This window comes from Diplotaxodon limnothrissa, linkage group LG1 (genome assembly GCF_057381915.1).
Source record: "Diplotaxodon limnothrissa isolate DT_005_m linkage group LG1, D_limnothrissa_male_GT1.1, whole genome shotgun sequence".
Lineage (NCBI taxonomy): Eukaryota > Metazoa > Chordata > Actinopteri > Cichliformes > Cichlidae > Diplotaxodon > Diplotaxodon limnothrissa.
The window spans coordinates 17,695,522-17,714,869 of NC_140596.1; the positions used below are offsets into that span (position 1 = coordinate 17,695,522).

Genomic DNA, 19,348 nt, shown 5'->3' on the forward strand with positions numbered 1-19,348 from the left:
TCGGAGAGGAAAAATCCTCTAACTGTGGAAAGTTACTGCTTTCTGTTTTTTTCTTTGTTTTACACAAAAATCTAACTATGTAACTGAACTCACATAATCACCAAATCAATGCATTGAAGCATGACTGACCTTTGCTTTTTTTGCTTTGCTTATTCAATTATCAGGAGGTAAGACTCTTACACTAGACGTAGGTGTTTCATTAGAAAAAAAAATATTGCACAACCTTCAAAACATAATTATACATATGCTTTACATTCTCCATCAGTAGCTCAGCACTGATTGTGGGTTTTATGACTGAAGGTTAAATCATGGGTTTTTTGTTTGTTCTGTTTTTTAGAATATACATCCAACAGGTCCATAATAAATCACATGTTCAATTCCAGTATGGCTTCTGATTGGTGAAGAACACACTGTCACTAGGCAGTTTTAACCAGTTACATTTCTCAAAACTCCACCTACATAGACAAAGCCAAAGCTCTGGCCCCCACTTGACCAAACAAAAGAGGAGAAAAAGAAAAGAACTGAGAGATCCCACAGTGCTGGACAATGACACAGTGTAGACTGGACATGTGTGAAGTGTGGATGCTGTATCAGCTCTTTGTGCTACGACTGCTGAAAGCCTGAGTCACAGCAAAGTTCTCTGGGTTGATTTGTAACTGGTCATAGTAGAAAAATACTAGTTATTCTTTTCTAATAACAGGACTTGAGAGAAATATTCCAATAGACAGCACTATAATAAGTACTGGTAAAGACGTTTGAATGGCCCTTTTAAGCTAGTGCTGGATTACTGAAAATTCTTCATAATATAATATCAGAACACACTGTCCTCTTTTACATTTAGTTTCAAACGCCTGCAGACTAAATCAAGATACTCCACTGGGCATAAAATCACAATTGCATGCATATAAAATGTAGTGGTCTCTAATGCATCCGTTCTCCTGCAGTCTGGAGCTGAGGTTTGTCTATGAGGCCTGTGTGGACGCGTGAGTCTAACTGGCACTCTTGCAATATTTCCAGCCGGCGCTAATGTCTTTAACAGCCAACTGTGGTCTGAATGGGGTGCAACAGGAAACACATAGCTGTCATCAAAACACACTTTTCTGGTCAAGGGTCCTTACGATAAATAAAAACAGGTTTGATTCATGCACTGACTATATTTTCGTGATCCCAGATAAGCTTGCCAATTCACTGTCATAAACAGAGTGAATTTACAGTTCCTATTTTGCATTTTCTATGGAAGGGAGAAGGTTAAGTAAAATCCAATGGCAACATATTCTGCCTTGTACGAGAGTGAGCAGTGCTGTGTCTTCACTTCAACTGTGCATGGAGTGGGAGCAGCAGTCACAGATGGTGAACAAATGTTCTATTGAGGGAGTGTTGCACAAGAGTAGGTTCATGCGCAGCCTAGCAGTGAGCTTTGCTGCTGATGGTGTGAAAAGCAGCCACCAACAAACACGACTTCTTCCATTGATCTATGGTGCAATTTCACTCGAAGAGTGGGAATACATGTTTGCTTTATAGCATGTTCCCCTTTGTTTGTGTCTGAGCCCTTGCCAAATCATTTTACTCATTGATCAGTATTGATCAGAGTAGCTTAGATATGGCCTAATCAGTCTTAAAAATTCTGTAAGAGCTGTTGTAGATTGGTTTTACATGCCATGTATTATTATTTAAAATAAATCAGCATCCTGTGTTGTCGGTCTGTAAGATATAGGTTGTAATGTAGCACCACTGAGTTTGGTTTTAAGAGAAATAATATTAAGACAAAAAATATTAAGACATTTCTTGAGATTTATGTAGGGCTAAAGCTATTTCCATTACATCTGGAATATTTCATCTCACACTGAATAACAAACCAGATTTTGCCCACAAAATTGCAGAGCAGGCCATTAACACATAATTACTTGGTGTGAATAATGGCTGCATATATGAAATGCAAGCATTTGGACAGCATTAACTTTTTTCAGGTTTATGTACCTTAAAGAAACTGAGAAAATTAACAAAATGTGTCAGGAAAGGGAGGCTGGGTGTAAGTATGGACACAATATGGTATTTAAATGATCTGGAAATGTGTATTCTCTTTAAATTTACGTTTTACACTGTTTTATTGGAGGGGCAACCTAGCATAAAGTAAATCAAATATAATTTGTTCAGGCCTCATATCTTTTATCACTGACATTTGTATTTTCTGTCTTAAAAAAGTAAATAAATAAATATTACACCCAGTTTTGTTTTTCATGGTACACCTAGATACCAGTGTACAGATTTCTAGGGAAGATGTCCCACTTGCAGATATTTTTTAATAATTTTTTTTTAACACATCTGCTCTTTGGTGGAAAAGACAGACACACATACATGTTGCTCTATCTTTCTCTTTAGTGTTGAAAATGTTATATTTGATTCAAGTCACGTAGCATACTTGGCCAGGTCATAGTTTTCACTTATTTCTTCTTTAGAAAGCCTCTGTGTAATTTTGGCAGTATGCTTTAGATCGTTATCATGCTGGAATGTTGCTCTTCTGTCAGACCTTTGTCGGACTCGTCTCATCAGCCAAAATATTGGAATTATCCACAAGCATTCGCGGTGCCATCAATAAATTTCATCTCCCAAACACCTTTTGCACTCCATATGCATCACCATATTGTCATACTGTCACATCCCTGCTTCACTTGCAAAACTACACATTCACTTCAGCAGAGTTTGCCAGGCACATGCCAAACATGCTGGACACCATGTGCATTCATCTTTGTGAAGTTTCAGAATGAGATTTCTCCAGTTCCTCCGAGAATTCCTTTTCTGTGAAGCCTTCATGCAGACACAAGGATAGACACATCCCATAGATCCAAACCAACATACTTCTATTGCTCACATGTCATTATATAATCATGTTCATGAAATTAACCTAATTAATCATGGGTCACCATCAAAGTTTCAACAAACGTGTACTTTCGTGGAATTCATTTTCTTCTTAAAAAAAAAATAATTTTATTGTTTATAAAAGGAATTTTTACTTTTCAAATTATGAAATACTTGATTGGTAACATAGCCTTCAATTGTTTCACAATTGAATAGATTATGTTGCACAGGGCGGTAGTCTCTTTTTTGTGTAATGCATTTTCCAGGAGGACCCCTGATTTTGCAGTGACAAGACAGATGTGCATTGTGTTATGTATGTTGGTAAAACAAAAGGAAAACAAGGTCAAACAAATGTAGCGCTGTAGGGAAATCATAGATGAATTTGGAAACATTAATTGCTATTGGGCCTGACAGCAAACACACTACCAGGACTTGTTGTTATGGCCTTTACATTAATGTGAAAGCATGCAATGATTGAGGATTCTTCTAATGAATGAGTTAAGATTAATAACAAGATTGGACCAGGAGCAGAGGGGAAAGGCAGACAGGATAATGAGGGTTGCCCTTGTGTGTGAACAGTTATGCCATTGTCTCTGTGAGTAGGTGTTTTGGTCTGGATTGGTGGGCCCTGTGCTGTAATTGCGGCTTGGAATGTCAGTCTTGTTAGAGGATGTGCTTCGACTACTGGGTGTCATTGTCTGTGTGCAGTCCAATGACAGAGCTGTGGAGTCACAAACTACAATTTAGTTCATGACTTTTTATTAGCCAATTTAGTTCCTATGTCTCCATGGGAAGAGCATCTTGCACAGAAAGACATTTGACTAACTGCTTTGACAAGCCTGAATGTACAACAACAATGCCTAGCTTGAGTGTTAAGCATATTCTATGTAGTTTATATGCATAGTATAGACTGAATGTGTGTGTGTCTGTGAAAAGTACATGTGTGGTGGGTGGCAGAGTGCAGTAAGCATTAATACTGTATCCATACGCAGGTGCCACATTGGTTGCTAATTTACTGAAATAATGCATTAATGTGGCTGCCATATTGTTCTGAGGTAGGCCTCTTAATGCACGAATGCCTGTGGAAGGAGAGGTCAATTACAACTCATTACTTGGTGAGTTTTCTTTTCCATTTTTATTTATTATTTTACACCAGCAACCTTATCTGACATTTCTATAACATAAGGTTTTAAACTGCTTGTCACTGACTCTACAGTTTTAAAAAACTGATGGGATTAATCATTCATTTACAGTAGCTGTCTGTCCTGCCTGACTTTAAATGAAAGTTCCAAATTGGTAATTTTGTCTTCTCTTCGTAGCACTGTGGCCGATGAATATCGTCAAACTGTATCTTTTAGGAAAACTTGCGCAAAATACACAAAATAAATCCACCTGAAATTATTTGAATGTGTTATTAACTACAGTTCAGAGGCCGCTAGCTGTCACTAAAGGACATGTTAGTATCGTTAGCATTCAGAGAAATAGCTTACATAATTTAAAGTCACTTTAAACATTTACACATACTGTTGCATTGAAAAGTATTACTGATCAACTCACTCATTTCATCAGAACATGAAATCTCACAGAAATCTGGCATTTAGTCTTGTGGCAGTTGCAATACCTGATGAAGTTACATACCAAATTCAAACCTGTGACATTCTACTTTGAAGCTACCATTAAGGTACCAGCGTTCAGTACAAACAGCCTACAAATAATGGTGCTAAGTGTTTTGACCTCTACTGAGCATTAAGTCCTTAGCACCTCACTATAAGGTTGTCCTTTATTTAGGCATTCTTTTACTGAGTTGTTGTTGAGTATTTAGAAAAGTTATTCAAACCACTGCTAATAATGCTACTGCTGAGTATGATATACTCTAAAATTCCCTTCTTTCATCCTTTACTTTTCGTGGAGTACACTACAGTGGATCAATACATGGCCAGACTCCAAGCTGTTGGGGTAATAATCCTCACTTTCACCATGTTTTAGACAAAAACAAATGCTTAGCAATTATTCACTCTTTTGCAATAGCAATAATAATAAATGTACGACTTGTTTTTGTGTAAATTTTGGGTCAAACAGCCAAAAATGTAATGCATTTATTGGTATTCAGGATACTAAACAGCATTTGGTAATGATAAGCCTGTGACATGCATTTTAGTATGACACCTACAGATCCATAGATACTTGCATTTATGTGTGTGTGTGTGTGTGTGTGTGTGTGTGTGCGTGTGCGTGTCAGGATGCAAAGGGAATTTTGATGCTTTGACACACTAATCACCACATTGACTGAATTATCATCATGTGCTGATTGCAAGAAAGCAATGTGAACTTTTATCAGTTTAGCTGCCAAGAGATATAAATGTACGCATTGTGCAATGGTGATCTATCTCTCTATCTCGCTGTTTTTCTCTCGCTCGCTCGCTCTCTCTGCCTATCTCCCTCTGTGTCTCTGTGTCTGTCAGACAAGCCCGGAGACTCATTGTTGCGCAGGAAATGCTCTCACGATACAGACTGCTAGCTTGTATACTCTAGATTTAACCCTATAATAGCAAGAGCGACATTTAACTAACCAGCTCCTGTTTGCCTATTGTTAAACCCTCATTCCAAAAACAAACTGGACAGACTACAACCAAATAGAGTTACCAAGAAAAACCTAGACAGAAGATGAAACTGAAAAAACAGGTGTTTTTTTCAAATTATATTTGTATTTTTGATTGACATTATGCTTTGGAAATAGAAGATATATTTCTTTTTTTTTTTTTTTTTTTTTGTTCATGAGGTCTTTACGTTTACAGACACTGACAATCTCAGTGTCTGTAAACTGCTTCTGCTTCTGCCGCTCATAAAGACTGACAATTATTTACCTGCACGTCTTGTGTCTCTCACGTACAAATACAGTGGGGCACTAGTTGCCTTAGCTTAACAACATGTCTCCAGAGGAAGAGACTTTTACAGGCCAAACAGCCCTGTGAATATCTTATCGCCCCCCTCCTTACCTATGCCTCTTTTATATGAGTCCACACTCATCAATGTCCACACTAAAATCTCCATTAAAATGAATCATTAAAATAGAGTTTGCAAATGAACTAAAGCATATCTTTTGAAGAGTAGCAGGCCTTTGGCTCAGGATTGTTTAGTGCATTTTTTAGGCTCATTTGACAGTGATAGATTTATTTATCCAGAAGGTGCTTCTCTGATCTTTTTATCAGTCCTGTAGGCTGAGAATGGGCCTGACTTTCAGCCTGCCTCCTAAGCCTCGTCAGTATCTTCCCATTTCATTAGGAATCACTCAGCACTTCAGAGAAACATTCAATTACGCTCCAATGGTAATTAAATGTTCTTCAAATGAGTTCATTTAAATCATCGCCATTTGGGCTTCAGTTAGGTTTTTAATGCCGTGCTCAACACAGAGCTCAAATGAACGTTAAGCGCCTCACCCAGTGGGAATATTTGAACGGCCATGCCCACAATCACAGTCAGATGACTTTTAACCAGCTTAGCACCGTTAACAATTGAGAAGATATCATTACTAGGAAAAGATCAAGACTGCAGGATTTAAACATGCAACAACTCTGATAATATTGGTAACTCTCTAAAGCAGATGGTGTGTACTTGCAGGTCAGAAATGAGCCTCACAGTTTCAATGTCACAGTCAGTCTTATTGGAGAAGAGCAAGTGTGACATCGCCTGAAGTTGCTTTGCTCACCGTGTTAGATTATGTCTGATTTGACATGGGTAATAGAGGGGACAAAATTCATCCACTCACGTTTCATTGTGACGAAGGTTTCCACATTACAGGTTTGGAATGTATGACGATAAAAGGCTTAAATGTCATTGCAAATCCTGTGATTAGAAATGGCTGAAATCCAAGACCAGATTTTTAACATTATGGGACATTATGGAAAACGTTAAATATGACGAGGTAAAGCCCATAATGACACTTTGTACTCTTTCTTTGGCAATAGTCTTTTTATTTAGTTAATCAGACAATCCATTATGAAGGGCACAGCTTTAGTTTTACAATAGCTAATGCACCACTATAAAAGCTGTAAAGTGTTTTGCTCTTTTGTTTTTTTTTACCAATGCTACCTTTAGAGTAGAACATAAGTACTGAGTACACTCGCAGAGAATAAACTTTTAATTGTTCATATTGTGTGTTAAAAGGACCACCTCCTACCACAATGGACCAGCCCTGTACAATCCAGCATAATAAATGCAATAATTATGTGTTTCTGATATAACTGTAAATCATTTAATGACCCTACAAGCGAGAGTTATTTTAAAAAGGGGATTCATCAATATTCTCCAGGGGTGTATAAAGAAAGGTCAGAAAATCTCTCATTAGGCTTGAGCATGCGCATGGGTGTGTGCCTCTCTTTGCATTTGTATATGTCTGCATGTAGTTGGGAATAAGTTTGTGCAATTGTTTCTGCTTTCATGTATTTATTTAGATAGAAGAAATGTCCTTATCACCAGTTCACAAATATGTAGACGTATTTCATCACTTCATCACACAAGACTGATAAAAAATGAAGATCCTGCTTTTCTAAACATTATAATATTATGTGCCATAGCCCTGAGGCCACATCATTTATTGTATATGAGAAGTATTAGATTTATGTACCAACATACAACACACTGGATTTGAGAACCCTTCTAAAAACTCTGTGGATCTTATCAAACTGTTGTTTGTCATAAGCAGACTGTTTATCTTCACTAAGTCAATAGTCTGTATTGGCATATTTGACAAATACTGTGTTGAACATAATAAAGAGATAGTCTCATTAGGTTCACTGTAATGACCATGTAGAAGGTGACAAATGAATGGAAAAACAACATAAATAAGGACATGTCCAAATGCTAAACTAAAGCTAAAGCCCTTGTATAGAGTCACATGGAAAGGTATAACATTAGGTGGTATTATATCATATTATTATTTACCACTGCCATGATGATCAACTCAACAAAAATGACAGGAGTAAAAAAAGTTATCATAAAAAAATTTAGCTTAAAAAAAAGCAAATAATTATTGTTTTTTGATATTCATTGTGCATTTATTCATTTTTGCATTTGTGAAAATACACAGCAGGAGTTAGAGGCTGGATACTTTCCAGATGCTTCTTTACAACACAACAACTCCCCTGAACATTGCATGTTTGCAGCTTAAAATCTTGTAGCCTGGAAATTGAGAAATAGCTGCTTTATGGTAACGAACGTGCTATATCAGCACTGAACTGCTATATTGTATATTGTATGGAAAAACACCCCTTAATTGTTTGTAAAACAGCGAATGCAAACAATGAAGTAAACATATTTCATGTTCCATCCATCCATTCGCATCCGCTTATCCTTTTCAGGGTCGCGGGCGCTGGAGCCTGAAAAAAGGGGATTGGCCAGCTCTTGGATTTACGTAAGCATCTTGCGTGTATTTAACACAATTGCCTCATGCTTTAAAGTTAAGTGTAACTACATAGTGTAGAAACTACATGGTATGCAGAGAGGCTGTTCATATCATGTTCAAGTGAAGTAAGTCAATAATATATCAATGTTAAATCCCGCGACACCGTTTCAGACTCGCGCTCTTTAGATCGTGGTTTCAGGAAGGCATCCATCTCAGTCAAGTCGAGCAGCCACCTCTACTTTTTTTAGTATACCAAAAAAAGTAAATTGGGTGGTTGTTACATTAAAAAAAGTCTAACTTGTAATTTGAACACAATAATTTCACGTTTCTATGAAATTTCTACGAAATTCAACAACTTAATTTGTTCTTGTTGACATGATACAATCTAGTAAGAGTGGTTAGTTGCTGAACTCATGAAATTCACAAGATCACACAAGATTTCAAACTGCAGGAAAATCACTGGAGTTATAAGAGGCAGACAACTACACACGCACCACGTGCATGCTATTGCTATTTATTGTGTAATATTACAAAAAGAAAAAAATTCTGCATCAAATACAGGAAATCATAGCTTTCCTAAGGTCCTGTGTTCAAATCCACATTCTGGCTAGTTTGCAGGTATTCTGGTTTCCTCCCGCAGTTAAAAGTCATGCAGTTATTAGAGTTAGGGTTAACTGATGATTCTAAATTACCTGTGAATGTAAGTGTAAATGGTTGTTTGTTTCTATGTGATAGACTGGTCAGCTGTCCAAGGTGTACCCTGCCTTGTAACCTATCACTTCAGGGTTATTTCCCAGCCCTCCTGCAACCAGGATAAAGATAGAAGGATGGTAGTTGTTGAAGACCCATTCAATTTTTATGGTAACCAGGATCTAGACTTTGTTGAAGATTATGTAATATGAAGACAGCATGTAGTATTTAAGTGACCAAGTAGTATTGGGGTAAAAGTTATTGAATAGTGTTAAAATAAAATGACAAAATTGTGAAGGATTAAAATATTCCAAGAGCTCAACTTACTTCATCTGAACATGTTTCAATCACGTTTAATGAACACAAAATGCACAGGTTTACTGAATATGAAAAAGTTGTGTTGATTTAACTCAGTTGTTTACGTTTCTGCCAAAGCAAAACATTTGTGTGCAACCAATGTCCACTATTGAATCAAGTAAATCCAACATGGACTTTTTTTCAGTGTATCCCAGCTGTCATAGGGAAAGAGGCGGGGTACACCCTGGACAGGTCGCCACTCTGTTGCAGGGCTAGCACACAGAGACAGACTGTCATTCACACCTATGGGCAATTTAGATTTTTCAATTAACCTATTCCCACAAAGTGCACATCGTTGGGAAAGCTATCCACCAGTTAATATATCATTTAATTGTGATACACATTAACCTTACACATGACAGTAAACCAATACATTATGTTCATGTGAATGTAATTATGGCTAATATGCAAACCACTCTGCCAACTCTTGTACAATATTGACTAGTCTTCTTCGATTACTTAGCATGGGGTGAAGAGAATAGCATACATTTACTGGGCACATAGTATTAATTAGCAACCATGTCACTGAACTTGACAAATATTCAGCTGGGGGGGAGGGAATGGAATATGAGAGATAAAACCTCAAAACTCATGTGTCATCCCAGGGTCGTGTGACACTAAGACAGTCTAGAAAACATGTGTGACTGTGCTGTTCACAGCACTGTAACACATTCACTGGTTTACTGCTGGTTTTTTGCCATGAAGCCAAAGAACTGATACTAACTTGTGTTCAGACACCAGAGTTCTCTGCTTACATAAAGCCCACTAGCTGTAGGCTACGAAATATTTTCCACCGGTGTCACAGTGGCTAACCAAACTCCACCTCAGACTACAACCCTGCTCTCCTCCTGACCTTATTTTGTCTTCTCTGTCCTCTATCACACCCTTCTCTGCCTCACCCTTCTTCTGACTAATGGATTAAAGTAATTGTGACATGGCTGTGCCCACATTCTGTTGGTAGGGTGAAAATTGATATTCCAGCTTTGTTGCTGTCACTAAACTGTTGATGAAACTGCATTGCAGCAGTGCAATACCAGCTCGTCTCGTTAGTAAAGATGTAAAGCATGGGTTGCCTTTCTGTCTTCTTCATTTTACAGTTAAAAGTAATGCTCAGAATGCTATGTTTTATTTGGTTTCTTGTTTGGTAAAGCCATACTAAACTTTTTTTTTAGCTAAATTGCCTGTATGGTTGCAGGCTCTATCGGCTTCCAGGTATTTGAGTGCCAACATGGATACAGTAACAGTCTCTGGTTAGCCCTGCCTGAAACTGAGGAACCCGCTTCCCACCACACACAAAGTCTAACAGATACAAAAGACAACTTACTGACCTCTGATCTTCCCGCTCAGTTGCCTCTAGAGCTAACCAGAATGAGAGAAGTTCAGACAGATAACAGCAAAAGACCAACCTAAAAGACAGTATTCATGTTAATGCTAAAATTCTCTTCTAAGGTTTAACAACTACTGACTATATACTTTGTAAAAAAATAAGTGTCACCATAGACAAGGAGTCACACAACAGATGTGTGTAGAAGTAATGGAGAAGTAAATTTGAGTCCTTATCTTATCAAAGCCATTTTTAATATTCAGATCTAATCTGAGGTCAGAAAATCAAATTAGAACATGACCAACACCCTAGATTGATCATAAACCATTACAGACCGAAACTACAAATCATGTTGTTTTGTTTCTTGTTTGTTTCTTGTTTGGTTTTTAAACAGTACACTGTAAACAACTACACAGTGTTTAATGCATTACAATTGACGGTTTACATGATGCATTTTAGATTAGCAAATTTAACATAGTCAAAGCAAATGAATTGATAACATGTAAGTGGATCCATAATTCAGTGTTTAACACATTCACCTAACCTGTGAAAGATCCCCAGCTCAAGAGTGGGAAGGGACGCAAATCCCAGAGAGAGTTATGCCAGGAAGGGCAAAAATCCATGCCAAATCAAATATGTGGATTCATCCCTTGTGGCAACTCATGAAAATGTGTGTTAATTAAATAAAATGAGTGAAATAGGTGACACACAAAGTGAGTATATACACAAATAGCCTTCTTCAGTCGTGTCTCACGATTCTTAAGTTTGGAAAGCCAATGAACACATTGAACATTAATGACTACAGCATTCTAACAAGCTGCACTCTTCAGTTTCATGTGGCTGCTGTGGTTTCAAAAATCCTCCAGATTTTTTTTTCAAATTGCTGAAAAGCCTGAGCGAAAAAATGAGGTGACCTATTTAATGAGGCTGGATGGTTTCATATCTTTATAAGTCAACCTCGCGTTGCTGTTCCATCTCATCCCATGAACTTCTGTCTTTCCGGTTCGATAAGTTGTCTTCACAGCATGTACTGATCTCTCTCCATGTAGATCTCTCACAGGTCTGCATCATCAATAACTTCAAAGGCACAAAAGCAGCTAAATTAGGTTCGCCACTTTCTTCTGTCATGACTAATGAGCTTTCCCTTCGTTTGTATATTAGTCTCAGTCCGCTGTGGCCGCACCCCAGGGAACAGGCCGCTGCTGTGCCTTCCTGTGAACAGGTAAGCCCAAACAGATGACAAGGCAACAGAATGGAAATACAAACAATAGGGTTTTGTTTGAATTTTATTTGAGCCATATGTAGCGTTCAATTACCATACAAATGGATACATCCACTTACCCTTTAATAAAACATTCAGTAACAGTAATGATGATGTTTTTACACAAAACACAGCCTTATAAAAAAACTTTTATTCTGCATTTATTCTAATTTATTCAACATGTAATAAAATATTTGAAAGTCTGTTGTTTTACCAAATTAATAATATATAACTAGTATTTCTCCCATTTAAAGATTAGAAAATCAGAATACTCAAATAACCCCCATAATGTTATGTCAACAAAACATAAAGACATAACCTGAACTATAGTTTTGGGCAGCCATAGGCCAAGTGTTGAACTCCCTGTGGTTGTAACATATCTGGTTTATTGTCAAGATCATCTTCCACATGACTGAGTTGAACTATCATTAAATAGGACGCATACAAAAATCTAAAAATATACATCATTGCAAAGATGAGATCATACGCTTGGCGAGAGAGTGGGAAACAGGCTATGATTATAGGCTTTTGTCACAGGAAAGAAATGGTTATTTGTCAGCACCATGTCAAAATAGGCCACAAAAGAAATCAACACTCTTGTGGCCAGTAAGACAGGGCCAGTGTGGCTTACATCACTATTTTCCCTAACAAACTTCTTTATTTTTTTTTAAGTGAGCTGCTATTAGTCATTAGTTAATTGCATTTTGCCTATACATTAATGGGAGACTTCAACAATACACTGTATACAAACTGTATACAAACCTTACTATTTATTCTGATTTTTAAAAGTCATGCTGTGTCCACTGGGGTAAAGAAACTATAACCACCTAACTAGACAGGACTTACAGTGGAAGCTGGATTACCAAGACTGACTCATGTTAGTGTTGTACACAAGTCAATTAAATGCAGGAGACCTCTGAACTGAGATAAAGAGCAATGTACTCAGATAAAGTGAGTTTTATGGCTTCCACAGAATATCAGTTTGCACTGAGCAGCGGGTTCACTCGCATCCACTTCCTCTGATATGACTTCTTCCATAAAACACAAAATTGACTTTGTTATGTAAGATGTTTGAAATTCAGTCGGGGTACCGTGTCTTTTTCCTACTGAAGTGAAGAAAACAACGACACTCGGACCGTGTACATGTGTTTGTGTTTTGCAAACAGTATATGTTTCATTCAACTTTCAACTCTTCGAAAATTGTGTGGACTGGATGGGGAGGGGAATCCCTTTCACTAGCGTGCCCAAAAGGTGGCAGTGTTGAGTTTTACAATGGTGTGCGAAAACATGACAACCTCTTCAATCCGCCTTTCATATTTTTTTTTTCCTTTTTTTGTCAAGTTACCGCGCAGCTTCTTACATGCCACTTTTGTTTTATATTTAGTTGATAAAACATAGTTTCTAGGTTTTAATTGTGCTGTACATTCAGACAAATAACAGACATTGCCATTAGGAAGTGGACGGGTTTTGTTCAGGTAATGTTCGCAAGATTAAGACTTATGTCTTAAAATGTATAACCAGTTTATGCTACAGGGTTACGCGAACTATATAAGGTCTGTTTTATGATTGCTTTCTCTCTCTTTTTTCTATATGTCAAGCATTACAACTCCGTTTTGTAATTAATTTAGAGCATGCTCTGTTTCGTTCCACTTACAACTCATACTTCGAAAAATTAAAGTAATAAATAAATAAATGAATAAATAAAATGAAATCGAAATTACGATAAAAAGAACAAAAGGATCTATGCTCCGACTGACAGTCAGCTGGTGTCCATTGACGGTAGATAAAAGTTTTGTTTCTCTGGGCTACTAATATGTTAATTAGCTGTTAGAGTGTGCGACCCTATTGGCTCGTCGTCCGAGTCAATTTCCCATTTCCAGCCTGACGTCAGAGCGGCTACAATGCTTAAACTCATCTGCTGTGTGATCCCACTAAAAAATCGCCCCACCAGACAGCGGGTTAGAACGTGCAAGTGAGCTTTTACTCCCTGACTTTCGGTGTGTTTCCCTCTCCGCGTGCGCAATGTATTCATGAAGACCCCGTAAAGTGTTAAATGTTTGAAATCCAAAACCGCCGAATTTCACATGCTGAAAAAGGACTCCGCTACTCGTACGCGCGGCACTGGTGTGTCAGTGCAATAGACTCTGCAAAGAAACTCTACTCACACACGCCTGCAAGTCCGCGGCTGCAAAAAGGACGCCGAAAACCTAATTTTTTTTTCAGTTTCAAGACAAACGCGTAAAAATTAAACTGGCTCACGTTCTTCCCAACCAACCCAGTTTGACAGCTGCTCTTCACCCCGTTTGGAGGACTGTCAGCAGCAAGAGGATGGCATCAGAGCTGGCAATGAGCAACTCCGACCTGCCCACCAGTCCCCTGGCCATGGAATATGTTAATGACTTCGATCTGATGAAGTTTGAAGTGAAAAAGGAGCCGGTGGAGCCCGATCGCAACATCAGCCAGTGCAGTCGCCTTATCGCCGGGGGATCCTTGTCTTCCACCCCGATGAGCACGCCTTGCAGCTCGGTGCCCCCTTCCCCAAGCTTCTCGGCGCCCAGTCCGGGCTCGGGGAGTGAGCAGAAGACACACATTGAGGATTTCTACTGGATGTCCGGTTATCAACAGCAGCTGAATCCAGAGGCGCTGGGCTTCAGCCCCGAAGACGCGGTCGAGGCGCTGATCAACAGCAGTCATCAGCTCCAGTCTTTCGATGGCTATGCCAGGGGCCAGCAGTTTGCTGGTGCAGCCGGAGGAGGAAGCACCATGGCCGGGGAAGAGATGGGGTCCGCCGCGGCGGTGGTGTCGGCAGTAATTGCTGCGGCAGCCGCTCAGAACGGAGCGCAACACCACCACCACCATCACCACCACAGCAGCAGCCACCACCAGGCACCGGGCGTCCAGTCCAACGGCATTTCTGGGACAAATCACCCACACATGCGCTTGGAGGAGCGGTTCACAGACGAGCAGCTGGTGACCATGTCAGTGCGGGAGCTCAACCGGCAGCTACGGGGGGTCAGCAAAGAAGAGGTGATCAGATTGAAACAGAAGAGGAGGACCCTAAAGAACAGAGGCTACGCTCAGTCCTGCCGGTTCAAGCGAGTTCAGCAGCGGCACGTCCTGGAGGGAGAGAAGACACAACTCCTGCAGCAAGTCGAGCACCTAAAGCAAGAGATCTCCAGGCTGGTCCGGGAGAGGGACGCGTACAAAGAAAAGTATGAGAAGCTCATCAGCAACGGCTTCAGAGAAAACGGATCCAGCAGTGACAACAACCCTTCATCTCCGGAGTTTTTCATGTGAGTTTCGACATTATCGCGAAATAAAACTATATCAGATGAATAACTCACCCCGCGTAAAAAGTTTTCATTCTGAAACTTTTTTTTTTTATTTACTTGACGCAAATCCCACTATATGCCTAGATGAAGAACTAATTTATCAACTTTTTGATTTTTTTTTATTACATTTATTTTTTTTTTGAAAATAAGTTCCCTCCATTCTACCACTGCTGTAGATTTGGAGGGCTTTGTTATCCGCATTTTTTTTAATCTAGAAGAGGCGTATTGAGAAAACTTTCTACTTTTTGCTATCATACTCAGTATATTACACATAGTTTGTCTGTCAAGATTTTTTTTCATCTCTGTTCATTAGATTTGCAGTGTTTGATATTTGAAAGTTGATCCAACTTTATGCCGCAGTATACCAAGTGTGCATGCAAGCACTAAGTATACTCCTTTGAAGTTCATCAACTTGGCCCTTTTTCATCATTTTAGTTTTGATTCAGTGTACAGATTCTTATCAAAAGTGCATCCATCGACAGTATGTTTTTTCCTTTTTTTCTTTCTTTCTCCTTTTTTTATTTTTTATTTTTTTTGTCTGCCAAACTTGGAGGATTGCAAGCCTGCCGTTTGACGCCACCTCATCTCATGCGTTTGCTTGTTATTGTGTGGAGCAACAAAAGACTGTATCCATTACAAACTCTTCATTGTTTTAAAGAGATGTGTTATTGAACTGCCCTGCATGCTGGACATGTATGGTTTTTCTTTCTATGCTTGAAGATGTCCTATTTTGTCGGATGACTCCAGCATGGCACTCATACTTCATTTAGGCCTCCTCACTTTTTTGGGACAGAGACAAAAAAGTGACAGGACTTCCCACCCCCTGTAGTGGTGCATTTCAGCTGTGTTGAAGTGCACCACCATCGGCTGTCATAAGACTGCAGTGAATGCGCTGGCATTCCTGGTGGAAGTTTGTCGGCGGGGACCCTGGTGCGAGGGGAAAAAGAAAAGACTTCAGTATGAAGGAAATTACCAGTCAATTTCCTGGAAGTTTAGTCTGTTGCTAAGCCTATGTTGTTATTTAAATATATTCCATTGTGCATTTGTCATCATTTGAATAATTTTTAAAGCGTAATTTAAAGACAAAGTTTTATAATCTATGATGCAAAAGATATCATGTGCTACAGCTTATGTCATATAGATTTCTAGGATAATTAATAATAAGATTGCTGCCCAAAACTATTTTTAACACTGATTAAGAGAAATTGGCTCGGCTCCAATTTATACAGTGAGCAGTATTGTGCAGTGCATAAAACAGCGCTTTTGCAGCATGTGCTATAAACCGAAGTGTGAGAGATCTGGTGTCCGACACACATTTTATTATTATATTTTAAATAACTATATTAAGAAAAAGTATATTTGGAGAAGACAATTCTCACAAGTCTAAGTAAATTACTGTGCTTTTGAAAATGTGTTTCTTGATTGAACTGACTTATTCTGAACAGAAATGCACTAAAAAAATGTCATGTGGAAAATTAGCTTTCCATCTCCCAAGAAGATAGATCTGACATTCGTTTACGACTTAGTCGTATCATTTGGAGATATTAGCATCAGTTCAGGGTATACTGTTGTTTTCTCTTAAATAAACGTAAACATTTGCAAAGCAATAAGTAATTATTCTAATCTATAATGTCCGGACATTATTAGATCGTCAGGGAGTGTCACCCTGCATGTATAAAAGGGGGGAGTACCATTCGCCAATAAATTTTGAAAATATGTTAATTAATCTTTCATCTTACATATAGTATATATATACATATATATATATATATATATTTTGCTGTGCAAAATTATTTCATTCACTAACCATATGTGATGTTCATATGTGCTCGTTTCTCATTTCATACAATTAAATGATATGCAATAAATGTATGTAATTGTCTTCAATAAGTTTCTCACTTTTCTTTTGAGTTGTCCTGAGACTCTTTGTTGTTTGTGAGTGAAACACACAGAAATGAAACTAGAAAACATGTCATCTCCATATTACTGCCCCACATTTTAACACTGCTTATAGGGGTCTTGTTGCCCTCTTTTTAAGGCGTTTCTGCCAGAATTAATTTAGTAAGAGCTTCTTACACCATTTTGGAAGAATCAGAAACAGGAATGAATTGAACATTTAAGGAAAGCAATTCAGGCTGGCAGTGTAAAAAAAAATTGTAAAATGTAGAGATGCAAGTCCATTGTTGCAATAACTTAATGAAGCCTAATAATAATAACAATAACCCACAGTGGCGTGCAGCTAATTAAACATTTCTGCTTTGACAGTCTGTTGAATGATAGAGATGCATGTTTCTTCACAATCCATGAATTAACACCAAATAAAAATATATGTATTTATTATTTCCTATGATGATGATCCTAAAAAGGAGAAACAGACCTTACCTGCTGACATTTTTCATTTAAAGTCCAACGTGATTCTATCATTATAATCAAAAAAATAAGTGTTAGAAATATTGTGTTTGCATCTCAGTTCATGAACTTCATCCTCATTTTTATTTGCAGAAGTCCAATTTGATTTTATGTCTGATAAATCATGTTAACATTATTATGAACAGTCTGGTCATGTGTGAGCCTTTCTATTTGTGCATATGTGTGTGCTTGTCTTAAGTGCTGCTTCATGTGGGAGTATGCAAGCGTGTATTTGGACTTAGGTGTAAATCTGAATGTGTGTGTGTGTGTTTCCTTGAGTGGCAGTATGTAATAATGACAACACTGTGAGTTTCTTGTGGCTGTGCATGATGCATGCTCCATATTTGTACCCTTCACTTACCCTTTTTACACATTCTTTGCTTACTTATCTGTTGTGCCCGCTTACCGTGTTTCTCGGACACTCTGCACTTACAGTCATTAGCATGTCATCGTTTGGCTTTCTCAGTTTCATCCAGCTCTTTCCTTTTTGTCAGTGGGTCTGGACGTTGGCCTGAAGCAAACATGCTGTGGGAGACGGGGCGCACGGAGGGCACAGCCATGTCAGGCATGTGAGGGGGCGCTGGAGAAGGTGCCAATTTATGTCAGCCACTGTGGTTAGCAGAAGAGTCTCTGCTCTGCTGTACCCAATCTTGCATTGCATTTGGTGTTTTTACATCATATGCTGATTTTCTTTTTAACATAACTTTTGGACTGCACTTGGACACGAACTAAACTTGCCACTTTCCAGAAAGACAAGAGGAAAAGTTCTTTGCTGAGTTCACAAGGAATAGGCTTGTGGGCATTCGGAACAATTTGTTTGTTGAAACAGGAAGACCAACGTGCCAAAATACACTTTGAGGAAACGCTACAGTTTCTGAAGACAGATTCAATCTGGATTTGTCTTCTGTTTTGCAGTTTAGCCACAGATTATCAGTGTCCAACGGATACAGACAAAAAAACGCCTTTCATAAAAATGAACCGCACTGTCAGTGTGTTAAAGCAGTAAGTGCTCAACCGTTCGTAGTCTTTGCCATTATAAATTTCATACTTGTTAAATTTGCAAAAAAGCAAGCTTCTGCGCCATCTGCCAATGATGATGTGCTACACAGCTCATCAAAAAGGAGAGAGAGGGAGAGGGAGAAAGACAGTTTTAACCCAAGATCTGAGGTGTGCACTGCTGCTGTGGTGGCTGATTTGCCCAGAGTGAGGGGAGAAGCTGAGACAATAGTCAGGCTTGGGCTGAATTAAATGATTTTGCTGATGATTAATAGTGGTGTGGGCCAGTGGCTCCTGCGATGTAAAGATGATAAATTGTGAGTGTAGCTCTGTGCAGCTGTGCCAGTGTTGGGTCTTAGCATGTACACACCATGCAATTTACAGCCAAGCCGTTCTCCTTCTTCCTCAATTTATCTAATTACATCTAAAGCAGTAGTACCGTTATAGTCTGATATGTCACATTAACCACAACAATGTATGAAACGACTTTAGAGAGGATAATCATTTGCTTTTCCCCTCATTTAAAAGACATGTTTTTGTATTTGCCATTTCAAAGAGGAAATAATTTCCTCTTTGCTTAAGAGTCTCTTCTTTTCTGCCTCTCTTTAAACCATGCTTTCAGTGCAGTGGGTTTTTTGATGTGTTTTGAGTGGCATGTAAAAAATGAACATTTGTTTTTTGCTAGGGGCTTCTTTATAAGACTCTTAAACTTATTTAGTTTG

At 38.5% G+C, this 19,348-nt stretch overlaps 1 protein-coding gene across 1 annotated transcript in view; it reads left to right on the forward strand.

Annotated features, from left to right (window-relative positions):
- The first annotated feature begins 13,837 nt into the window (after window positions 1-13,837).
- mafa (MAF bZIP transcription factor a) overlaps window positions 13,838-19,348 on the forward strand; it is a 67,163-nt gene continuing 61,652 nt past the window's right edge. Inside the window, exon 1 of the mRNA XM_085354055.1 lies at window positions 13,838-15,182. Coding sequence (XP_085210181.1) covers window positions 14,218-15,182 — 965 coding nt within the window. The 5' untranslated portion in view covers window positions 13,838-14,217. The remainder of the gene's footprint in view (window positions 15,183-19,348) is intronic.